The sequence below is a fragment of the Natrix helvetica genome (genome assembly GCF_964273705.1).
Source record: "Natrix helvetica genome assembly, chromosome: 3".
Taxonomy (NCBI): Eukaryota; Metazoa; Chordata; class Lepidosauria; order Squamata; family Natricidae; genus Natrix; species Natrix helvetica.
In genome coordinates, this window is record NC_138549.1 from 122,333,913 (window position 1) to 122,356,855 (window position 22,943).

Sequence of the window (22,943 nt, forward strand, 5' to 3'; positions counted from 1 at the left end):
ATCTCTACGTTTTAAATGACTTTTTTTGGTACTGTTTTACACTTGTAGGTCGCCCTCAGTCACTTTATGTGAGCTAAGTGGCTAGGTACATTTAACTAATAAGTTGAAGGTAATATAATGTATAAAGCGTGATTCCCCTTACAGATCCTGTTCCGGGGGGGGGGGAGAAACGGAAACGAGTATTGCCTGTTAGTAAGTTGCCCATTTGCCAAGAGCAGGAGGAGATGGGCAAACGAGCAAAACTCGATTCTGCATATGGGTGAATATATGGCATCAACACTGGGTCAGTACAAGGAAACGAAACAGCGTGGGTGCTTTTGATTTCTTGAGTAAGGCTGGACAACACTTGTAAAGCAAATTGGATTTAAAATAAACGGAAATCCAGCAGTTTCAGTAACTTAGGCTGGTTAACCTGAGGAAGCTTCTTGGATGAGAAACGAAAGAAAGAAAACCAGAAAGTCCAGTTGCCTCTTGAAAAAAAAACACCTTTGGGACAACCATGACATGGATAGACGTTTAGACTGGTTAAGCAAAAACGAGCTGGGGGGGGGGGAGCACTTTTCATTACAGGACATTAATCGCTAAATCAAAGAGGCTGCCTTAGAAATGTCGCAATGAAGATTACGGCGCTTCTTCGCCTAAAGCTCCGGGCTGCAGCCTTTTCCCATAGCAACGGGAAGGAAATGCAAGAAGATATAAAAGCAGGCTCGCGCTGTCAAAACTAAACCCCCAGGAAGGCAACTCCTACGATTGCCTCAAACTCCGCCTTCCTCCGTTTCTCACCCTCTCTCCTCCTAGATCTCGCGAGACCATCCTAGAGGGCTGCGCTCGTATAGGCCGCAAGAATCAGGTTCCATATTGGGGCATCGCCTCTAGCGATTCCGAGCCGTAGATCTCGCGATACCTCTGCGATCGATTGGTCGAGGATCTAGGAAGAGGTTCGCAGAAGTCAGACTGGCGTGACTTCGTCATTGCTCGGGTCCCCGCTCGACTCTTAAACCAGCTCCGGTCTCCTTAGAGACCTTGCGTGCACCCTAGGTGGCCTTTCCCGTCAGGGGATTGCGCAGCCTGGAGAAGTGAGCGCTTGCGGGGTCCCCGCGCTCCGGCCACTCTTCCTGCAGCGGTCCTCCTCCTTTCCTCCCGAGGAAGGGCTGCAGCGGTGCAAGGCGCTCGGGGCGAGCCGCGGTCAAGCGACCGAAGTTGCAGCTAAGGCGCGGGCAGCTTTCCCACCTCCTCCCTCCGCGCGGGCAACTCCCTTTCGCTGCAGGGGGAGGAGCCGAGGTCCCCGGTTCGAGGGTCTCCTCCCTCCCGGCCCCGCTGGGTGGGGCGGACTTGGGGGTCGAGATGACCCAGGAGCGGCCTAAGTTCTACCGGCAAGAGCTGAACAAGACCATCTGGGAGGTGCCCGAGCGTTACCAGAACCTGTCGCCGGTGGGCTCTGGAGCTTACGGCTCCGTCTGGTGAGTTGCAATCATTCCAGGAGGGGGGAAAAAAAGAGGAAACGTCGCCGTCTGCGCTGCATCCAAAGGGCGGAACGCTCATCTTTGCAACGCCGCCCGACATGCAATTGTCTGCATTCTCACCGAGGCCTGTCACCCCGGTGGAGATCCTATTCCTTGGCAATTTGCTTTGTTTTAAAAGCCTCTCGGGATGGTTGGTCTTAGCATGCTTTCACCTCCCCCCCCCCCTCCAAAGAAGGTTTGTTCAAGTTGCGGTATCAGAAGGAACTGGTTTGGGCTGTTCTGTTCTGCTCTCTAAAGTACGGGCGTGTAGACTTACGCTGCCCTCCTATGCTTTATTCTACCATCACATTGTCCTGTCAGTCTCGTTTTCCCTTGTGGACGCTTTCCGTTTATTTTGTTCTGAGCAATCATCCGGTAGGTGGTTGGTTGTCCTGTTCGACTAGGACTCAGGGAAACCAAGCGCTAAACCGAACCCACCCACCCAGGAAAGCTCGTTGGCCAGTTTTGGACTTCTCCTTGCTCTTTTGGCCCAGTTTACCTCCCGGGGTTAATGGGGGGACGATGACCACAAATTGAGCGTTTTGTACTCTGCCTTGAGCTGGAGGAAAGGCCAGATAAAAATTTAACAAATATGCATAAACTAGCTTGCTTTTCTGGTGCCTAAATGATAGGCTTTGGGAGAGAGGAATTGCTTAATTATTCGTGTCCCAGTTTCAGTTTGGAATTGCTGGGCAGGTTGTCTGGCTTTGAGGAAAAAACCTAAGTGCCTTGATGACTTCAGGATCTTTCCAGGCAAAGATTGTTTCCTATTAGGATGATGTTGCTTTCTGTTGGGCCTACATCAGTAAAGCAGTGACTTCAGCTCTGCATGACGAGTAAGAGAGTAAGCCAGCCAGATCTATTGCTTTCATGTCCTTTATCCTTGAAAGAAGCTCATATACCCTTTTGGTTCTCCCATTGTCTTTCTTCTTACAAAGATTGTGGGTATGTTAGGCTGACCAGGACTGGCCTAAGGCTTCATGGATTTGAATTTCAACATTACCAAACTGAATTTTCTGAGTGTATGAATAGCACCTTCTTAAATAAAGTTAGCATACTTCAGCTCTTGTAAATAGAAGAAGCTATGGGATGTATAGGCTGAGCCTAAAGACATTGTAAAATAGTTGAAAAGGAGTAGTGTAAATTAGAAGAGGAAGTTGTAATGTTTCTCCTAAAAACGTTTTGCACTCTATTTTATGATGTGCATTAGTATAACAAAAATATTATACAGTAGTTATGCCTCATGGAGAAAGAAGGTTCAAGGAAACCAGATTCAATAACAAATAACTATTAATAACACCTATGTTATGTTAAATTAGACAGTAAATAAAGCAGAGGCAGCCTACCTTTTTGCTTTTGTGGAAATACATAGATTTTGCTAATATTGTAGACATCTTAAAAATAATTATAATGATTACTGCCTTTACTCATAACATTTTATTGCGATAGATTATAGATTCACTCTGCCACTCCAACTTTTTGTAATGAGTAGGAGGATACATTCCAGATGAGACAATATTTTATTTTCCACAAATTTTTGTGGAGCTTAAGTAACTATTGCTGGTATTGCTTTGTACAGCATGCTTGAATATTCTTACATTAGAATCTTAAAAAAACATTAAAAGTCAGTTATGCTGGTAAATCTTTCCCTTTTTTCTGATTAAAAAAATCAGAAGGAAGTAAAGCGCTCTTGACAAATACATTGCTTAACAAATGCAGTAGGATTAGTCAATAGACATATCAGTGCTTTTAGTTCATACTCTAAATGCTCTGCGTTACTTAATTGATTCTCTAAATGCTCTACGTTACTGAAATTCAGCACTGAACCTCCCAGATAACATTGTGCCAGGAGTCAAACATTGAAATAGTACACCATTATTCAAAATCCATCATATACAGATAGCCCTCGACTTGTGACAACAATTGAATCCAAAATTTCTGTTGCTAAGTGAGAATTAAGTGAATTTTGCCCCATTTTGAATCTGCTTGTCAGAAGGTCGCAAAAGGTGATCACATGACCCTGAACACTGCAACTGTCATAAATATGAATCAGTTGCCAAGGGTCTGAATTTTGATCACATGACCATGGAGGGAGCTGCAATAGTCTTAAGTGTGAGAAACGGTCATAAGTCACTTTTTTCAGTGCTGTTGTAAGTTCTAACGGTCAACTGTTGAAGTTGAGAACTACCTTTATTCTACGGAAAGGACATTGGAATAATAATAATAAAATGTATTTCATTAAGTTTTTTAAAGTAAATGTACATGTCTACTGACTACTTGGATCTATGAATATTTTTGTTCAATCTATTGTTTCAAATCTCTCAAATAAAGGCACATAAAGTTATTAGTTTCTTGATACAGATTTTTATATAACCATTTCAAACTCAGTTTGGACATGCTCTCTTGGCAACGATGTGTTTAGTATATTTTTAAGAGTTTGTTTATGTAAGTTTTTAATGATTTGTTTCAGCCAATCCAAAAGCACTACGTATGTTATAGTCATGGAAAGATGTACAAAGAATCAGCATACTTTTATATCTGTAAAAATGTAGTTCAGTTTTTAAAGGTTTAGCACCCAAGTTTTCTTTCTAATGTTTATACCTCTAGAAAATAGATTATTTATGTTATACTCCTAGTTTTGAGAATCTGAAGCATCGTTGTATACCAACATTTCATCCCATTAGAAAAACAGTATATTTTGAATTCATACAATGATTATTAAATTTCCTAATTTAGTATTGTATTTTATGGTGTAGCCTCAAAGATTTTAGACTTAGATTTTAGTTCCTACTCCTTATTCAAAAATAAGGCAATCAATGGGATTCAATTTCAGGAAGATATGAATAGGGTATAGTGGACTTCCTTGAGAAACCAATGAAGTTCTGTTATTCTGTGGCGAGCTTCAAAGTTTTAAATAGTTATATTCTCCTACTTTCCTCCAAACAGCTTAAGGCAGGGAAATAATAAACTATGTCTGGATATTCACTTAACCTAAAAATTCTCATTGTTCTTTTACTATACATTTAAAGTAGTCCTAGACTTATGACCGTAATTGAGACCAGAATTTATGTTGTTAAGCAGGGCTGCTTTAAGTGAGTCATGGCCAATTTTAGGACCTTTTTGCCATGATTGTTAAGTGAATTATATGGTCATTAAGCAAATGTGGCTTCCCCCAATGACTTTGCTTGACTAGTTGGGAAGGTCCCAAATGATGATCACATGATCTCAGGCTCCTGTAACCATGGTAGATACATGCAGTTGCCAAGAGCCCTAATTTTCATCATCACGTGATCTTGGAGATGCTGTGATGGTCATAAGTGTGAAAAATGGTTGTAAGTCACCTTTTTCAATGCTGTTGCAACTTCAATCATAAATGAATGATTGTAAGTTGAGAACTACCTGTACTTTGTTCCATCTTGAGAACCATATTATAGTTTTTCAGGATAACAACTACTTCAGCTAATGCTTCCAGCATTAGAAATTTCAGTGTGTTATGTGGTCTCAATTGAATTAGAAAGGAGAAAAAGTCTCATTCTCTATATACCTCCAGGTATAAATTGTTCTACAAGTTCCTGCTTTTAAGCTGACAAGAACATTCATTTTAAGGGCTCAGGATAAACTCAAAGTTGCTTTTTCAAGAGGCAACGGGGACTTCCTTGTTTTTCTTTGGAGACATTTCACTTCTCATCCAAGAAGCTTCTTCAGTTCTGACTGGATGGTGGGGAATCCATTCAGAGCTTAAGAAACTTCTTGGGTGAGAAGCAAAATGTCTTGAAAGAAAAACAAAGTCCAATTGCTTCTTGAAAAAGCACCGTTGGGACCTAGATGATTGAGAATCTCCATAGACATTCAGGCTCAGGATAAAACAGAATATTTTTGTGGATTCTTCTAACAATTTGGTGGTTTGTGCTTCAAGGCAGCAAAAAGGGATCTTGTTGTGAGATGGTATTGGTTACTCAATTTCCCACTTACCCAGTGTATGATTCTTGACATGAAGATGGGGCATTACTGTTGAAGGAAATACTTTTCTCTGATTCTTTTCATTCTTCAAAGGGCTTTTACCTTCATATCTTGAAATAATTCAAACTAAAGTGGAGTTGAGTCCTATGAGTCCTTTTCTAGTAGCCATAATTCAGAATTTCAGTCTTGGTGGACTGATGAACGTATCTGGAATTTTAAAAAACACTTTTCTAGAGCCGTGAAAGTTGCATGGATGTATCCATGAAGTCACCCATATCTTTATAGGGCAGAGAACCCAAGGATTCTTGCAGTTAGTAATTTTGGAGCATATGGTGTTGAGCACTTCTAAGTCATCTAAAATATTTTACAGTGTATTCATTGCACAAGTTAAGAGAAGTTCCTGATTGTAGACTAAATTCTTCTTTGTATTAGTTTGCCAGTATTATACTTGAACAAATATTCTAAGAGTGCTAAGCATTAAGAGGCATCTGGTTTACTATATTTCCTTTTGCCTGATGTAAAACAGTGGCTTTGCAAATATTTTAGCGTCAAGATTAAGGATTTAATCAATATGTAGTTTGATCAGTTAATGATAATTAAATGATATAGATAGGTTGAAGAATCCAGGCTAGCATCCAAGTAAGTATACAAGATACCTGTTCATGTAAGATTGTTGTAAGAATTTGAAACAATAGCCAGAGGAAGAAATTATTGGATTCATTTGCAGTAAATCCAATTTCATTGTAGCGAGGTCATATACCCTGTTTCCCTGAAAATAAGACCTCCCTGGATAATAAGCCCAATCAGGCTTTTGAGCGTAAACTCTAAAATAAGCCCTGCCCCGAAAATATTGCAACACAGCAGCAGCCATGAGGTGACCACACTCGCCTCCTCCTCCTTTCTGGAACTTTTTAAACATGCCAATGCAACCAACCTAAGAGAAATTTGGCAATTTTCCAGAAGTTATTTTTCCAAACTAGGTCTGGTTTCTGGTGTTCTCGAAGACGCTGAGCCATGAACCACCACATCTGCAAGATCAGAAACGTTTCTGTTTTCAGACAATTATCTTTTGGCATACTGGCCGGGGATGGCCAGTTTGACAATGACCCAGAAGAATCATGGTAGGTTTTGCATTCCTGATAAATTGATAAGAGCAAAATGTCAGGCGTTCATAATTTTTTGTTTAACTCAATATATGTATTTGGGATTCATATTAGACCTCAAAAGCATTCTTAGAAAATTAGAATAAAACCTGCCCACCTGCTTATATAAAGGAAGAGGAGAAGATGATTAGATATGGACCTTTCCTTGGGACTAGTTTGGCATGATGAGGAATCAAGTCAATTAGTGGTGTATGACATCATTTCTTCCTATGCTACAGACAGTGCAGACATTTTGCAAGAACACCTGCCAGCCTTACATAATTGGGTATACATTGTGGGAATGTCTCTTTTTAATGTTCAGTTCAGTGTAGTTAATAACATAAGCAATTATTTTCAAATTTAGTGCAGGCATGGCTGGCTCTGGGGAAGAGTGAAAAAAGATTTTCCATTCCATTTCAAGCTAAAATGATATGGGTACATTAGTTTTAGATACATTTTAACAGAAAACAGAAAGATTCGAGCTATTTATTGCTTACATTGGCTTCCTATAATGAAATCTGTACTAAAATAATTTTATTCTGACAAATGCTTTTTCTATTCAAACAGTCAAATTATTTCTTACTGAATTGTTGGTGGTGTCAGATATACAATATCTATTTCATCTTCAGATCTGATGGGTTGTTCTTTGTACATTTTGCACTTTTAATAACAATTACAAAAATATGGTCTGAATTTTTTTTAATATGTGGAAATGAGTATACAGTATCTCTTTAGTGTTGTCTGTTAATCTGATTAGATCAGAAACCATGGCAATAACATTTCAACATTTTACTGCTTCCAAATGTCTGAAAAAAACAGTGTCTGGATATTTCTGAATTAAGTTATTCAATCTAAAGATCTGAGGAGTAGTTTGGACATTATTTCCGCAACTGACTTGCTGTGAGGCATACATCGTGCTTCACGATATAGGGAGCTTTTGTTTATGAAATGTCACAATATGTGAATTTTGAGGTTGAAACTTTCAAAACGTTTACAGGAAGTCATCATATCTCTATGTTATTAGTCATATAATTGCAAGATTTTTCATTCATTCTTTATAACGCCAAAATAATTCCCAAAGTTATTCATTTAATATAGTATATGAAAATGAACATCATATAATAATTCTTTTTCCAAGTTTACTCTGAGAAAAATTTTCAACTTCTTTTGGAGCTCATATTCTAAGTTACAAAAGTTAGTTACATTCTCTCAAAAGAATATGATAAATGATAATGTTTTCATAATAAAATGTTAACACTGATTACATCATTAATGCTTTTTTAAAATGATTTTATAGCTCTGCCTTTGATGCTAAAACTGGCCTCCGTGTGGCAGTGAAGAAATTGTCCAGACCATTTCAGTCTATCATACATGCCAAAAGGACCTACCGCGAACTGCGACTGCTCAAACATATGAAACATGAAAATGTGAGTTTGACACAAATCATGATTGTATTTGGTTTCCGAGCGAAGTTGAGTATGAACAGTTTGTTAATTCTGGTTCACTTTATGAGTGAAGTCTCTGAGCAGGAAAGGGGTTGATCATGCTCATGCAGAACTATTGTCTGAAAGATTTCTTTACAGGGCCGCTCACAGGTACAATGAATATGATTGGGCTGAATCCAAAGCGCCTTTCACACATTGGAACTGAACACTGCAATCCATGAGTTTGCATGTGGCAGTTTACATGTCAGCCATAATGAAATGAAAATGACATTAGTCTTCAAGCAAAGAATGTCAGTGGAGGGATATAATAGTGCAGTATTTATTCTCCTATTAACTAAGAGCGTAGTCAAATTTGAGGAAATAATATAACTGTTAATTCTGCAATCTGCAACTCTGGAGCCTGTTGTGAAATGCTTCATAGCTTCTCTATTTCTGGAGCGCAATATTGCAAAAACACTTCTTCCTCTAGTACAGTTGTTGTCCAGGTTAAGCAACCCTGTCAGATGAGTTGTTCTTATCTTGTTTGATTAGAATTTGGTTGATTTTTTTAAAAAGACCTCTAGGCACATTTCATTTTATTGTTTGGAGGCGTTTATTTTTTGTTTTTTGCCTAAATAGTATTGCTTCTTTGATTTTAATACCTTGTTCATTTCTAGAGCCACAGATATAAAATAAGCAGCTGCATAAATCAAATGATTACACCTGTCATCTTATGCAAAGTTTACAATATTTAATAAATAGATCTATCCTACACAATTTGAGTAAAGCCTGCAGTATTGAGGATTGAACTAACGGAGATTTTTGAAGTACAGTACAGCTAATCTGCTTTTAATCAAAATACTTCTTCAGATATATTAGTAAATAATGAAAGTGTGGAAAAGTTGTTCTATAAAAACACCTCTTTATTTCCCTTTGAATGCTAGGAAAACCAATACAACAAAATTATGCAGATGAGCCTATCTGATCAGATTGTCAACTCTTTGAGCATAACATTTCAAACTATAGTTCCTGTTGAATTGTGCCTTGTTTCTAAATAATATATTTTTTATACTGAGGCATAGTGGCCCAGTGGTTAGTATGCAGTATTGCAGGCTGACTTTGCCCACTACTAGGCTCAAGGTTGACTCAGCCTTCCCTCCTTCCAAGGTCAGTAAGAGGACTCAGATTGTTGGGGTCAATATGCTGCCTGTAACCCACTTGAAGAGTGCTGTAAAGTCTTAAATGCTATTGCTATTATTCAAGGACTATCAGGTTTCATTCTTCTGCAGATAATGTCAGAGCACTGAATGTACCATAGTAAAGACTGGTAGTTTGTAACTGTAATTGTGTGTGAAGAATTTATTACTGGAATGTATTGCTGTAACTGGCAAAATATTAAGCTTCAAAGGCTATATTTGCTCATATATTTATTTTTGATTGCTCATTAAGGACAGGCCTACCTTGGTTTTTATTGTTGACATTGAATATTTAGGAATTTCAGTAAAAGTCCATTACTTTTTTAACACTACTACCTATGTCAGTGAAAAGTTTTCACTTGTAAATTGGATTGGATATCCATGTGGATTGGATATTGAATGGATAGATGGATGGATATTACAACTGTGAACACTTTAGAAGAATCGCTACAAAACATGTGGGAGTGGAAATGCGCTGTCATGATTGTAAGAGAAGCCTCCATAATTTGGAACATATGGTCCTGGAAAGAGATGAGCTGCTTTAGGAGTCACAAGCTAGTGCTCTGTTCACACTTCCAAAGCCCCTCTTCCAAATCAAAGAAACATGACATAGCTCTAGCACAGTGATGGCGAACCTATGGCACGCGTGCCACAGGTGACACACGGAGCCATTTGTCGGCACGCGAGGCGCTGGCCAGCACGCATGTGCACGCTGGCCAGCTAAGTTCACCGTTTTTAAAAGCCATTTTTTCCCCCTCCCCAGGCTCCAGAGGCTTTATAGGAGCCTGGGGAGGGGGAAAAGAACCGCCCCCGGAGGCCCTCCGGAGGCTTCAGGGACGGTCCGGAGGCTTCCCTGAAGCCTTCGGAGGGTTGTTTTAAACACTCTGAAGGCATCAGGGAAGCCTCCAGACCGTCCCTAAAGCCTTCCGAGCGCTCAAAATGACCCTCCGAGCAAACTGGAAGTCACTTCCGGTTTGCTCGGAGGGTCGTTTTGAGCATTCCGAAGGTTTCAGGAAAGCCTCCGGACAGTCCCTGAAGCCTCCGAAGGGCATCCGGCGGAGCAGGGGAGGCTCTTTTCGTCCTCCCCAGGCTCCTATAAAGCCTCTGGAGCCTGGGGAGGGTGAAAAAAGCATGTAAAAATGGGGGGGTCGCTCCTGTTGTGCGCGCATGTGCACTGGGGGGGTCGTGCATTGCATTATGGGTGCGGCACGCCCGCACACGACCCCTCCTGAGCTCCCCCCACTTGTGGCATGCGAGCCAAAAAAGGTTCACCATCGCTGCTCTAGCACTTACAATTTTTAAAAAATGTTTGGCTCACAGTAATTAAAATTCCCATAAATTTAGAAAAGTCTTTCGAAAAGCCAGTCTCCTACTATAACTAGCTATCTCCTAATATATGTTTGCTCCAAAGTCATTCATTTCAGGTTTTTTGCATCATATTGGCTCATGCGCCCAAAATGCAGTCATATGACTGCAGGGAGGTTGGCCATGAGATCCTTGAATCTGGGTTGTAACTACCTTTTTCAGGGTCTGGGGCCATATCTTCAAACTGTCTCTGAACGTCTGGTCATAAGTCAAGGACTACTTGTATAATATTGGTTTTATTAAATGCAATTAATAATAGCAACGATCAGTAATCAGAGTATATTCAGTATGATAGTGATGAGTTATAGGAAGTCCCAGGATGTCTATATTAGTTTTCTTTAGCATGGTTTTGCAAAACAAAAATTGAACTTTGCCAAGATTGCTGTTGCTAAGCAATGTGGTTACGTGTTGCGATGCACAATCACATTGCTTAGCTAAAATTCCAGTCTCAGGTACTGGAGTTCTTGCGTTACAACCGTAGTGGAATCTATGGTCATAAGCCTAAAACAGGTCAACAACATGAGCAACCGGTTTTATGAAATTTTGAGATTGTTAAGCAAACATATTGGTCATTAAGTGAATGTCATAGTCATTAACTGAAGCATTGGTTTGCTAAAAACTGGAAGTAACTGCTGTTATTTGGAAAAAACTGTATGAAAATGCCACATACTCCATTCTCCAATTTTAATCTTTCAGTTTTGTATTGTTGGCAACATTATTGTGCCAGACTGATTTCTTGCCACTGTTAGCATAATCAATTATGATGCATTTCAATAAGATTCTCTGAATCATACTTAATAAAATATTTGTGGTTTTGATTCAATTTTAATTTCAGTATATTTTGATAAACCTGTTTCCAGCACTTTTGATCTTTTTGTACATATATTACATATGGCAACATTTTTCTTTGTTGTGGCATTTCCAACAAATAAGCCATTTTTATAAAGACTGCATGCAGATGGATGTAAGTACCTCTGATTTAGGTCTTCAGAGCTAGATCTGTAACATCCCAATGCGCTTATTTTGGTTCCTTAGAGCTAATGCAGTCATATCTAATGCAAGTTGGATAGATCACCGCAAAGTCACCATATTATGTAAGATGTAATGAACTGTCCTTCACCAGAGTTTGTTAGTGCATTTCCATACATCATCGTCATCATTATTATTATTTTGAAATGCACATTGGCTGCCAGTAGAAGTTACCCAAATATAAAATTAATCTTTAATTGCTTTACTACATTATTTTTAGTACAAATACAATAGAAAATAGAACAATGAAACTGATAACAGGATTTGATGCTTTAAATCATGTATTTACATAGCAGGCACTCTGGATTAGGATAATAAATATACTTCAGTTGGAGAAATGGATTGGGAAAAAATGTGTTAATGTATATGCTTACTTAGGAATATCTTTCCACCCTTTACAGGTTATTGGACTTCTAGATGTATTCTCACCTGCGAAGTCATTTGAAGAGTTCAATGATGTGTAAGCAACAGTTTAAAACTTTGTAATGTATACTTTATATTTTTAAAAACACTAATCCAAAATTTATAGCCTTTGTATTGAATTAAATTTATAGTCTTGGTGAAAACTTGCATGTGAGGAGAGTTAATGGGGCAAATATGAATGAGAATATGCATCTAAGGTCATGAATAGTTTTAAGTTTTACACCTGTTCAGTTTTGTTGCTGTAGAAGTGTATGAGCATTGAAAAATCTTGTGTTTGGAATGAAAAATAACCTAACCTAAAACAACCTATTGCTTTGCACTATATGTTCACTGAGGAAACAGTAAAATCATAGATAGGGTCATTGACTTGTGTCATTGATAATACTTTGTTTGATATTGTTTTATGTGTTTTATGTGTTGTTTAAAATTACATAAATTGTAGTTTGTGAATTATGGTGTATAGTTTCGTGCAGAAGTTCTCAAACTTGATGGTATCTCTTCCCCCCTCCCAAAGAAAAAGTTAAATAAGCTCATGTTGGTTCCTCCAACCCAAAGCAATAATTTTATTGGGACCAGGACTAGGCATGAAAAGAAATATATCACTCATCCTTAATAATATTGTAATCTAGATACCAGACAGGAGAATAATGGAACTCTGTAACCTTACGAAACAAAACCTGTTTATTTGAAATAAACAGTCAAAGAATCAAATGCAAAATGATGCTTTTCAGTTAGAAGAATAAGTCTGTCCAGTCCCACACAACCCTAGAAATCTGCACCCCATCTTCAAGATACCTATTGTTATTCCTCTTCTACCATATCACTTGCCTGAGCACATAACAACCACATAACATCTGATCCTTGCATTTGGCACATTCGATGCATATATGATCATGCTCTGGTTGTACCTACCTTGCCCAGAGATATATCCTGGAGCATGGGGCCCAGGTTTGAAGTCTGCAAGATCACACTCCCGGTCTTCTAATCAGGTTGTAAAAAATGTCCCCACCCCACATGCCCACAGTGTGTTTATCTTGGCTGGCGTCCTGCAGGTCAATGCCAAAGCACTGATAGACAACATTCCCACTCTACTGGGCAAACACCTGTCTCTGGCCAAGCAGGAAGAGAGGTTCAGGCAGCAACTTTAGCCTACATGTTCAAACTCCCTAGAATTTGTGGCTTCTTCTCCCAAAGTCATAACTTAATATGATGTGTTACACCCAGTCAGTATTTATCGGGATCATAGAATATATAATTTGCTAAATATATTCATGTCAAAAGGAAGATCAAATACTAGAACAAATACTAGAACTGTACATGTAGTAACAATAGTTTCTAAGCCATCTCATACATAACAGTTTGAATAACAGTACAGAATTTTGTCAGGATCTCCGTTTGTATGCCATCATATCACTCTCTCCCTCCCTCCCCTCCTCCTTTCTCTCTCTCTTCAACCAATTGAGCTTTGTATCTCCTTGTTTATGTTGTATACCATTTTGAAGTTGAGGTTTTATCATTCAACTAAAAGGTGTTGGCAAAAATATTTACTTTCTGAAGTAGAACTGACTACTTTTCTTTCTGGGAAAAGGTGGGGGCGGGAAGGACTTAGAAAAAGAAAAGCTGAGCAGAATATTTTGAATGTCTGATAACAGGGAGGAATAAAGTTCCTTGATTTTATTGTTGAATTTTCAGGCTTGTCTGTTCCATCATTAATTTGCATTAAAGAACTCATGTACTTGCAGCTGTATGATGAGAAATTGTAGATTATGAAGTGGCAAACGTTTTAAAGAGCTGTGCTTAAAAAGTTGTAAAACTTGTATGTAACAGTTTTCATAGGCACGTTGAGACAGGCTTCCTGTTTTAATAAGTTCATTTAGATGGATGACTAAATGTTTCATTTAGCCTGTACTGTACAACCTTTTTACATTTCTTCAGAGAAATTGAAAAACTGATAAAGATCTCCTTAATTCATTGTTAGGAAGAACAACTAACTTCTGAAAATTCTTATTCTCTTATTATAATTTCTCTGAGAAGTGGTTTATTGTGGCCGCAGTGAGTGGATGGGTTGGTTGATAATAAAAGTTATGTGAACACAGTGGGAGAGTGTCATGAGATATCTTTTATCTTCTCACATTTATAACCTACAAGCCAGAACCTATATGAAATAGCCCTTGTTTTTATTATCCTGTTTCCATTTGAAAGGAATAATCTAGAATATTTTAGATATATCTCCCAAATAATAAAAATGCACAAAATTCTATAAATGCAATTTTATAGATGCACAAATCTCATATTTTTGGATTAAGTGGATAATGGTGCTGACTATGTACTTACAAAATGCATCAAAATTATATTTCTGTAAAATAAAGTTCTCTCTGTGAAAAATTTGAGACAAAGTTAACTTTTCAGAGCTAAAGAAGCTTCTTGGATGAGAAGCAAAACATCTTCAGAGAAAAACTAGAAAGTCCAGTTGCCTCTTGAAAAAGCATCTTTGGGACAACCATGGCTTGGATAACTGAAAATCTCCATAGCTATTTTTCTAGTATACGGAGTTGGAGATTGACAAAACTAATGTTGTATACATCAACTTTTGCCATTGATGTCCGAGGATTTGTAGTTCAACTAATGAAGAGTACACTTTACTGTAAGATGGTGATTAGTAGATATGTAAAACATGGTTACATGTCTTGGATTATACCACACATACTGTTTATAATTAATGATTTTAAGTGACTCTGCTTACATTTCTTTAATCTCAGAAATGCTGGATCGAGTTGTGTAAAGCATTAGAAAGGGATGCTTTGCAAATAAAGTTAATAGGCAAAACTTTCCTTCTCAAATATTAAAGCAGTCATGTTCTCTGGAAGGCTTCAAGTCGACTTTGAAGGTTGTTTCGGGTTGTCTCTGCTTACGTGTGCACATGCAACTCCTTTTTGCGTACAGTTCCATAGAAAGTATTGCTTGCGCATGTAAATGCAAACAACTGGAGACAGTCTTTCAAGAAAGACATGACTGCTTTAATATGTCAAAGAAAAATAGTTTACTCAAGTCAATGACTTCTATGGAGCATTCTTCTGGATATTTTTGCACAGGTAGAGTTTTTATATTTGTTCAGGTGTCTTACAAAGAAGTAACATTTTGGTATGACTTCTGTTTTCCAGATACCTTGTAACCCATCTTATGGGAGCAGATTTGAACAATATTGTAAAATGTCAGAAACTCACAGATGACCATGTACAGTTTCTCATCTATCAAATTCTTAGGGGTTTGAAGGTATTTCCAGTTTTATAAGCATAATAATTCCTATGTACATTTACTTTCTCTTTTAAAGAGAACTATAGAGGCAAATAATGTATTCAGGCAAAGGCAGTTATTGCATTTTTGCTCTTCTGAATTATGTACAGTGATTTCCTTTTAAATAGATTTGAAGAAGGTTTGTCCTGTCTGAAATCTGGGATGGAAGCAAAAATGCTGTTGCACAACTATTGAATTGGCTCTGCTTCTTGCACAATTGAATGTGAATTGGCCCAGCTTTGGCTCTATATTATATTCAAGGCATTAATGTTCATAGTGCATGACATTTTTTCCTTTGCTTGTACTGCATGTGCTGTATTTTTATTAGATATGAAGAAGAGGAGACAGCTTTTGACCCTTGAAGGAAGGGGATATTAAAAAGTCTTGACCTAATCCCTTCAACTGTTTGCAATACTACCTAACAGGAGAAGAGGTCATGTTGTAGATAACATTGTAAAGTACTCTCTCCCACCCACCCCTTTGTCATCTAGACAAAGACAGGAAAGATATCCAACAGGCATGAAAAACATAATTTTATAATGTAGCCAGTAGTAATATTTTCTCAACCATTTTATTAAATTCAGAAACATAGTTTTTTTCCCTAATCTCCCATAAAATGAGTTCAGGAAATATTGTTTACATTTCTTTTTTATTGATACTGCCTGTCATGTGATTCCTGTTTCACTGCACTCAGTCCAGGAAGGAAACAGAGAGTTGGGAAATGTCCTATATTGGCCCAGGGAAAAAGTGGCCTAGTTGAACTACATTATGCAAAGCCAAAATTCAGCTCTTTGTTTTGGTTAATAAAATGGGCACTCCTGGATGAAAACATTTTTTGTTTGGATTTTTGTTTTGTTTGTTTCTGGGCATCTTTTCAGAAGAATTTGCCTTTGTCTCCTTTCTAGGGCTGAAAGAGAGTGACAGGCCCAGTCACCTTTGTGTCTAAGATAGGACCAGAACTCACAGTCTGTCAGTTTCTAGTTTGGTTTAGTACTAGTTATGTTAACTCCAAAACACAAACAGTAACAACTACAGTAAGGTGGAATTGGGCTACGAGAATTTGACTCTCCTAAACGTATATAGACAGGGTTAGTTAGCATATCTTTAATCAACTTTCATTTTATTGAAATCTGTCCAACCTGCCAGACATTCCCTTAAAATTTTATGGTGTAATTTATGATGAGATTATCTAATTGTTCAGATTCCAAGACATTTTGCCCATAGATATTTTGAATCAAAATGTAACAAGAAAGGATTTTATCTAAAGAATAAAAATATTACATTACATTATTGTTTTTCATATAGGCATTTTTAAAAATTTCTAGTTGCAGATATTTGCTTTTTTATAGAAAGAAGTTGAGAGCAGACCTAAAAATGTACAATTACTATATCATGAATGCTTTATTAAATGGGGTAGGAAAAACATATTTTTCATAAAATTCAATTTCATAAATTGAAAATATTGCCCTAAATCTAATATTACTACTTTTTTCTTTTAGTATATCCATTCTGCTGATATAATACACAGAGTAAGTATTCTTGAATTATTAAAACATACAATATTTATAGTATATAGTATAGTTATTCTACAAGACAAAATACTGAAATTTTGCAAATGAAAATAATTAAACATATCCATATAAAGGAAGACATTATACATCCAACTTTGTTACAATGTTGATTCCACTCACCTTTCTCACTCATTTTCTCTGTTAAAATGCGGTATGTCTTTGGTAAATTTTTATAGTAAATGCAATATTGTATTTTTATGGACAATCTCATACTTTTTTGTATAACATTTGTTGCTGTTATACAATACAGTGCAGGTTATAAAAATTATTACTAATAAGATGTGACTATTTAATAGCTTGGTTTTGCACAGCTATTTTAATATGGTGGGCTGACTCTCTTTTTCCCTTTTTTAGGATTTAAAACCTAGTAACCTAGCTGTGAATGAAGATTGTGAGTTGAAGGTAACTTGGAATTAATATGCCACATTGTTTATTGAAATTAAGCATTATTAATCTTATAGGTCAAGATCTTGATAGTGAAATGTAGGTACCTGTGTATATAGGTCCATAATGTTCTTCTGGATATAATTTAATCATTCTTGAATTGTGTTGATGTGATATAGTGTTACTGTTCTTGTGCATGTCTCAGATGTATTATAAATCCTTGATATCTGTTGTATTTTAAATTTTTCATTTCTGTCTGCCTGCTTAATCTCAGACTTCTTCCTAATGTAGTTGCTAGAACAAAAGTGTGCTCCCTCTGTCTCACCCTCCTTTTTTGTGTTCTCTTGCTCACATTTTTTAATTGTGTCAATATAAGTCTGTTTTTCTTATTTTTCAGATTTTGGATTTTGGGTTAGCACGACATACAGATGATGAAATGACAGGATATGTAGCAACTAGGTGGTACAGAGCTCCTGAGATCATGCTGAACTGGATGCATTACAATCAAACAGGTAAGATATTTCATTAGCCTTAACTCTTACTATCAAATAGCACGAGTTGTGCTCCATAATACAGTTATCCAGATCCAACCTAATAAACAGTGTATACCATATTTTTCAGAGTATAAGACGCACCTTTTTCACCAAAAAAAGAGGGTTAAAATCTGGGTGCGTCTTATACACTTGACACAGCATTTTTAGAGTGCAGAGGGTTTTGGAGGTCAGCAGAGTGCAAAAACTTTTTTTTTAAATTTACCTCTTTAAAATCTTGGTGCACCTTATACTCTGGTGTGTTTTATACTCTGATAAATATGGTAATTCTTACAGTATAATTTGGTTGTTTTTGGAACTGTCTAATAGTTCTTCATCTGAACCTATCTGTTCTTATACATTACTGTACATTTGTGAGATATTTTATGTTCCCATGGTAGTTAATCATTTTAGTATTAGATACCGATTGCAGTTGTTTCAAACCATACATTACCACCACTGTGTTTCATTTTGAGGTAAATAGATATTATGCAAAGCTCAGGAAAGGACTAAGAAGTGGTAAGCAAAAGAAATTAAAAGCAGGATATAGAAGAAAAGGAAGATAAAATGTTGTTCTCCATAATGAGGGGAGGAGTATCCAGGATGGGTTAACCTTGTCCTCTCTTGATTGGACTGAGTCAGATAAGCTCTTTTAGCTTAGTGCCTTGGTCACCAGCCATGCCTTGGTCACCAGCCTCCACCCAGTTATCGACTCAGTCCATCAATGGAGGGCTGTGTTCATCCTGAGATCCTGAAGAAACTTAAAGGAAAAATTTTAAATTGCTGCAAAAGCAATCGAAATTGCCTCCACGCTGCCTGATCAATGGGAAACCCCCAGCGGGGGTAGAAGGCCCGCACAGCAACCGCTAAGGTGGCGCATTTCCCAGGTCACAGAGCGAGACCCAGGGCACTAAGTGAGGAATCTCACCAAAGACAGCCAAGCGAGCTCTGCAGAGGTCTCTGCAGCAAGGGCGACACCCAAGGAGGCTCTAAAGGTGCCAGAGCACTTCACCGCTCCCCTCGGGTTGAGCGACGAACCGCAGTGTTTTAAAACGCCCCGGAGCGCCCGCGCTGGCAGCAATCACCAGAGAACAAGGTGAGAGCCGGAGAGGCTCAGAAAGAGCTGCGGGAGCAGGGGGAGGCGAGAGAGACCCCCAGCAGCAGCGGAAGCCGCTCAGCAGCCTGCAAAGGCACAAGCCACTTCCACGTGCTCCAGCAAAGAGGAGCTTTTTGAATTTGGAGCCGGGAGCCATTTTGAAACCACGTGGTCCAAGATGGCGGCCCCCAGCAGCTCAGAGGAGGCTGGCAGGAGCCAAGCACTCAGCCCTGCAGCCAGCAACCCCACCAGAGGTACTGAGGAACCCTTAAAAAGGTTAGAAACCATCTCGGAGGCATCAGCCAAGGGTGTGGGAGGCAAGGCAAAGGCCAAAAAGGAAGCATATCTCTACCAAGGGGGCTAAAGAGGCAGGCTGTGCATCCAACCCCCCCTGGCCTGGAACCTGAGGGAAGATTACCAGATTTCTCTTCACCTGGCAGAGCTGCAGAAGGGGACCCCTCCCTCCAGGTGAGGATTCCCTTCGACACCTCAGGCTTTATCATCCTGTGTTCCAGCAACCTTGCTATCACAATTTATGCAAGCCCTATTCAATCCTTTTCTGAGTGCCTGACTAGCCAGAGAAGCCCAGACAGGGCAACAAGGCTCAGATCGCTGCTGTGGCTTTCCCTTTAAAGAAGGTCTTTCATTTAAGGAAAACTTTCCCTTTAAGGAAGAGAAAGGAAAGCAGCTGGTGGAGGGGGCGGTAAGGCTCTCAGCGAGCTGCTGTTAACAGCAGGAAGCCACAGGAGAGAGCGCGGCAGCTCTTACTAGTACAAGCCGCTTTTTCAAAGCCCTGACCGGCAGGGCTGTTGTTTTAAGTTTAAGTTTAAGTTTGGCGAACCTATGGCACGTGAGCCACAGGTGGCATGCGGAGCCATTTGTCAGACACGCGAGGCGCTGCCCTGTCAGCTGGCCAGTCTCCAGAGGCTTTATAGGAGCCTGGGGAGGGCGAAAAGAGTCTTCCCCGCCCTCCCCGGAGGCCCTCCGGAGGCTTCATGAGCTTCCCTGAAGCCTCCGGAGCGCAAAAAACCAGCCCTACGGGCAAACCGGAAGTTTGGGAACGGACTTCCGGTTTGCTCGGAGGGTTGTTTTAAGCGCTCCAAAGGCTTCAGGGAAGCCTCTTGAAGGTCCCTGAAGCCTTCAGAGCGCTTAAAACGACCCTCCGAGCAAACCGGAAGTCCCTTCCGATTTTCTCGGAGGGTCGTTTTGACTGCTTTGGAGGCTTCAGGGAAGGTCCCTGAGGCCTCCGGAGGGCTTCCAGGGAGCGGGGGAGGCCTATAAAGCCTCTGGAGCCTGGGGAGGTCGAAAAAAGCATGCAAAAATGGGGGGATCGCGACTGTAGTACACGCGTGCGCACTGGGGAGGTCGCGCATTGCATTATGGGTGCGGCACGCCTGCACACACACACACACTGCGCTCCCCCCACTTATGGCATGTGAGCCAAAAAAGATTCGCCATCGCTGATCTAGCTGATTCAATCTGCTCTGAAAAGCCTGTTTTTGTTCTTCTCTGATACACTGAGAAAGCACATCCTGCAAAGTTAGAAAATCATGTTTCCTCTCTTTCCTTATTTGAAAGCAAGATTGACCTTGTTTCCATCTAATTGAGCTCCAGGGGAAGGGACCCAGGAATCTCATGATAAAACAACCCCACCCCTTCCCAACCTTTGTAATCTGATCTGCTGTTGTTAAAGCCAAACACATGTGGCCTAACAAGGAAAGAGAAACCTGATGCAGATTCCAAGCCTACTCCTTAAGTGGTTGTAAAAGCCTCCTGGAAAGATCTCCATGGAAACGAAACTTAAATGAGAAAGAGGTCAGCTAGCCCAGACCAGACCTCCCAAATCCTTTGAGCTTTAATGAAAAGTTCTCCTGACAACGAAGGGCAATAAAGACGCCCCAACCATCCCAACATCAGCTTACCTTGTGTGTGCAAAGCCTTCGGGCTTCCAAAAGGCCAAAAGGCAGATATAGTTCAGCTGAAGAGATTGTTATGCTCTTGTGGATTGGTTACTATTGTTTATGAATTATTTGGGAAGGGCACAACCCCTATAGAAGGTACCAAGCTAGCCAGGTCCAAGATGGGTTCCGAGTTCGGGTAAAGACCCTTAGGAATTTCAAAAACTGGAGAGTAAGCTTGACAACCTAACCAGCAGAATAGTCTTGGCAACTAGAGCCCAGATGGCACAGGGGTTAGAGTGCAGTACTGCAGGCTACTTCAGCTGACTGCTCGATGCAGTTTGGCAGTTCAAATCTCACTGGCTCAAGATTGACTCAGCCTTTAACATCAAGGAAGGCGCCATTATCAATCACTCCAAACAGTAGGGACAAGCAGCACCCACTAGTGGCTCCTCTACAAACTGCAATCCAGTATTTCAGGCCAACACTTGCAACGCCTAGTGGCCGACAAGTGATGTGCGCCTGCATCTACAAAGCATTGCATCATACCCTAGTGGCCATCTCATGAACTGCGCCTGCATCTCCAAAGCCTGCAATACACTCTAGTGGCTGACCAGTGAACTGCGTCTGCGTCTACAAGTTTTGCAATGCACTCTAGTGGCTGACACATGAACTATGCCTGCATCTACAAAGTCTTGCAACACACCCTAGTGGCCGATAAATGAATTGAACTCAAAGAATTCATAATACATTCATGGAATTTTCTGAGCTAATCCTAATCATAGAATCATAGCACCCTCCTAGCCATGGCAAAAGGGTGAGACAGGCCGGTCCCCATGCCTGAACCCACCACAAACTCAGAATTGGATGTACAACTATGAGAAAATGCAGAAGCACCTCAGATAGCCTATGACCTTAGACAGCATTCGCTGAGGGCAGAACATATAGCAGGGGTGGACAACTTCAGAGCCGACTGGCTCAGCCGGACCGAGGTGGACAATTCGGAGTGGAAGCTGCAGCCAGCAATCTTTGAGGAGCTGGCAGAGTGCTTCGAACGTCCAGAGGTCAACCTATTCGCCACCCCTCTCAACGCCCAGCTCCTGAGGTTTTACCGGACACGGGGGGCAGAGGGGGTAGACGCTCTCTGCGGCCCTTGGCCCCGGGGGCTCCTCTATGCCTATCCATCCTGATCCCCAGGGTCATACAAAAAATCTTGCAGGAGGGGGCGGAGGTGGTACTGATTGCTCCACACTGGCCCCGAAGGCGTTGATTTGCCGATCTCCAATCCCTCTCGGTGGACAGGCCCTGGAGGATCTCACAGGAGAGGATCTCCCAGGAGAGGATCTCCCTCAGTCAGGGGTCGTGGAACACCCAGACCCTCAGTGGCTCCAGTTGACCGCTTGGCGCTTGAGTGGAGCATCCTGAGGGAAGATCACTTCTCCCCCAGGGTTATACAGACTATCCAGACATCTCGCAGACCTCCACAGAGTGTATTTATGGTGCTACAGGGTGGGCTTTTTCAACATGGTGCATCTCTAGGGGCCACGATCCAGTCCGGGCCACTTTTGCATAAGTTCTGGACTTCCTTCAGGTGGGGCTGGACAGAGGGTTGACTCCCAACACAATTAGGAGACAGGTCTCGGCCATTTCATCAGTACTCCTGTGCGGTAGATCTCAGACACTCACCATCCGATGGTCAGGCGGTTCCTCAAGGGGGCCTCCAATCTTAAACCGCCCACGGTGCACAGGTACCCTTCCTGGGACTTACACAAGGTGTTGGACGTTCTGACAAGCCCTCCGTTCGAACCATTACGTACTGTCTCTCTGAAGTTCCTGACATATTGGAACTGCAGGCTCTGTCTACCAGGGGAGATCTCCTGTTCCACCAGGACAGGGTAGTGCTAAGGTTGGACCCCTCCTTCATACCCACGGTGTGTTCTTGCTTCCATCGCTCGCAGGAGCTGATATTGGCTAATTTCTGCCCAGACCCTTCTCACCCATTAGAGAGGAAGTGGCACACCTTGGACATGAGGAGGGCTCTATCTCAGAAGAACCAGGCTGAACAGGAAGTCGGAAGCCCTATTTGTTTCCTTCCAGCCGGGGTCCCTGGGGAACAAGGTGACTTCCAC

General features: G+C 40.4%; 1 protein-coding gene across 2 annotated transcripts in view; it reads left to right on the forward strand.

The window, feature by feature from the left end:
* Positions 1 to 830: 830 nt before the first annotated feature.
* The window catches only part of MAPK14 (mitogen-activated protein kinase 14), a 48,442-nt gene continuing 26,329 nt past the window's right edge, over positions 831 to 22,943 (forward strand). Inside the window, exons 1-7 of one of the 2 annotated variants that reach the window (XM_081948021.1) lie at positions 831 to 1,460; positions 7,902 to 8,031; positions 12,020 to 12,078; positions 15,203 to 15,314; positions 16,835 to 16,864; positions 17,261 to 17,308; positions 17,688 to 17,802. In XM_081948021.1, the coding sequence (XP_081804147.1) occupies positions 1,345 to 1,460; positions 7,902 to 8,031; positions 12,020 to 12,078; positions 15,203 to 15,314; positions 16,835 to 16,864; positions 17,261 to 17,308; positions 17,688 to 17,802 (610 nt within the window). In that variant the 5' untranslated portion in view covers positions 831 to 1,344. The remainder of the gene's footprint in view (positions 1,461 to 7,901; positions 8,032 to 12,019; positions 12,079 to 15,202; positions 15,315 to 16,834; positions 16,865 to 17,260; positions 17,309 to 17,687; positions 17,803 to 22,943) is intronic. The other variant, XM_081948020.1, reaches the window with a different exon arrangement.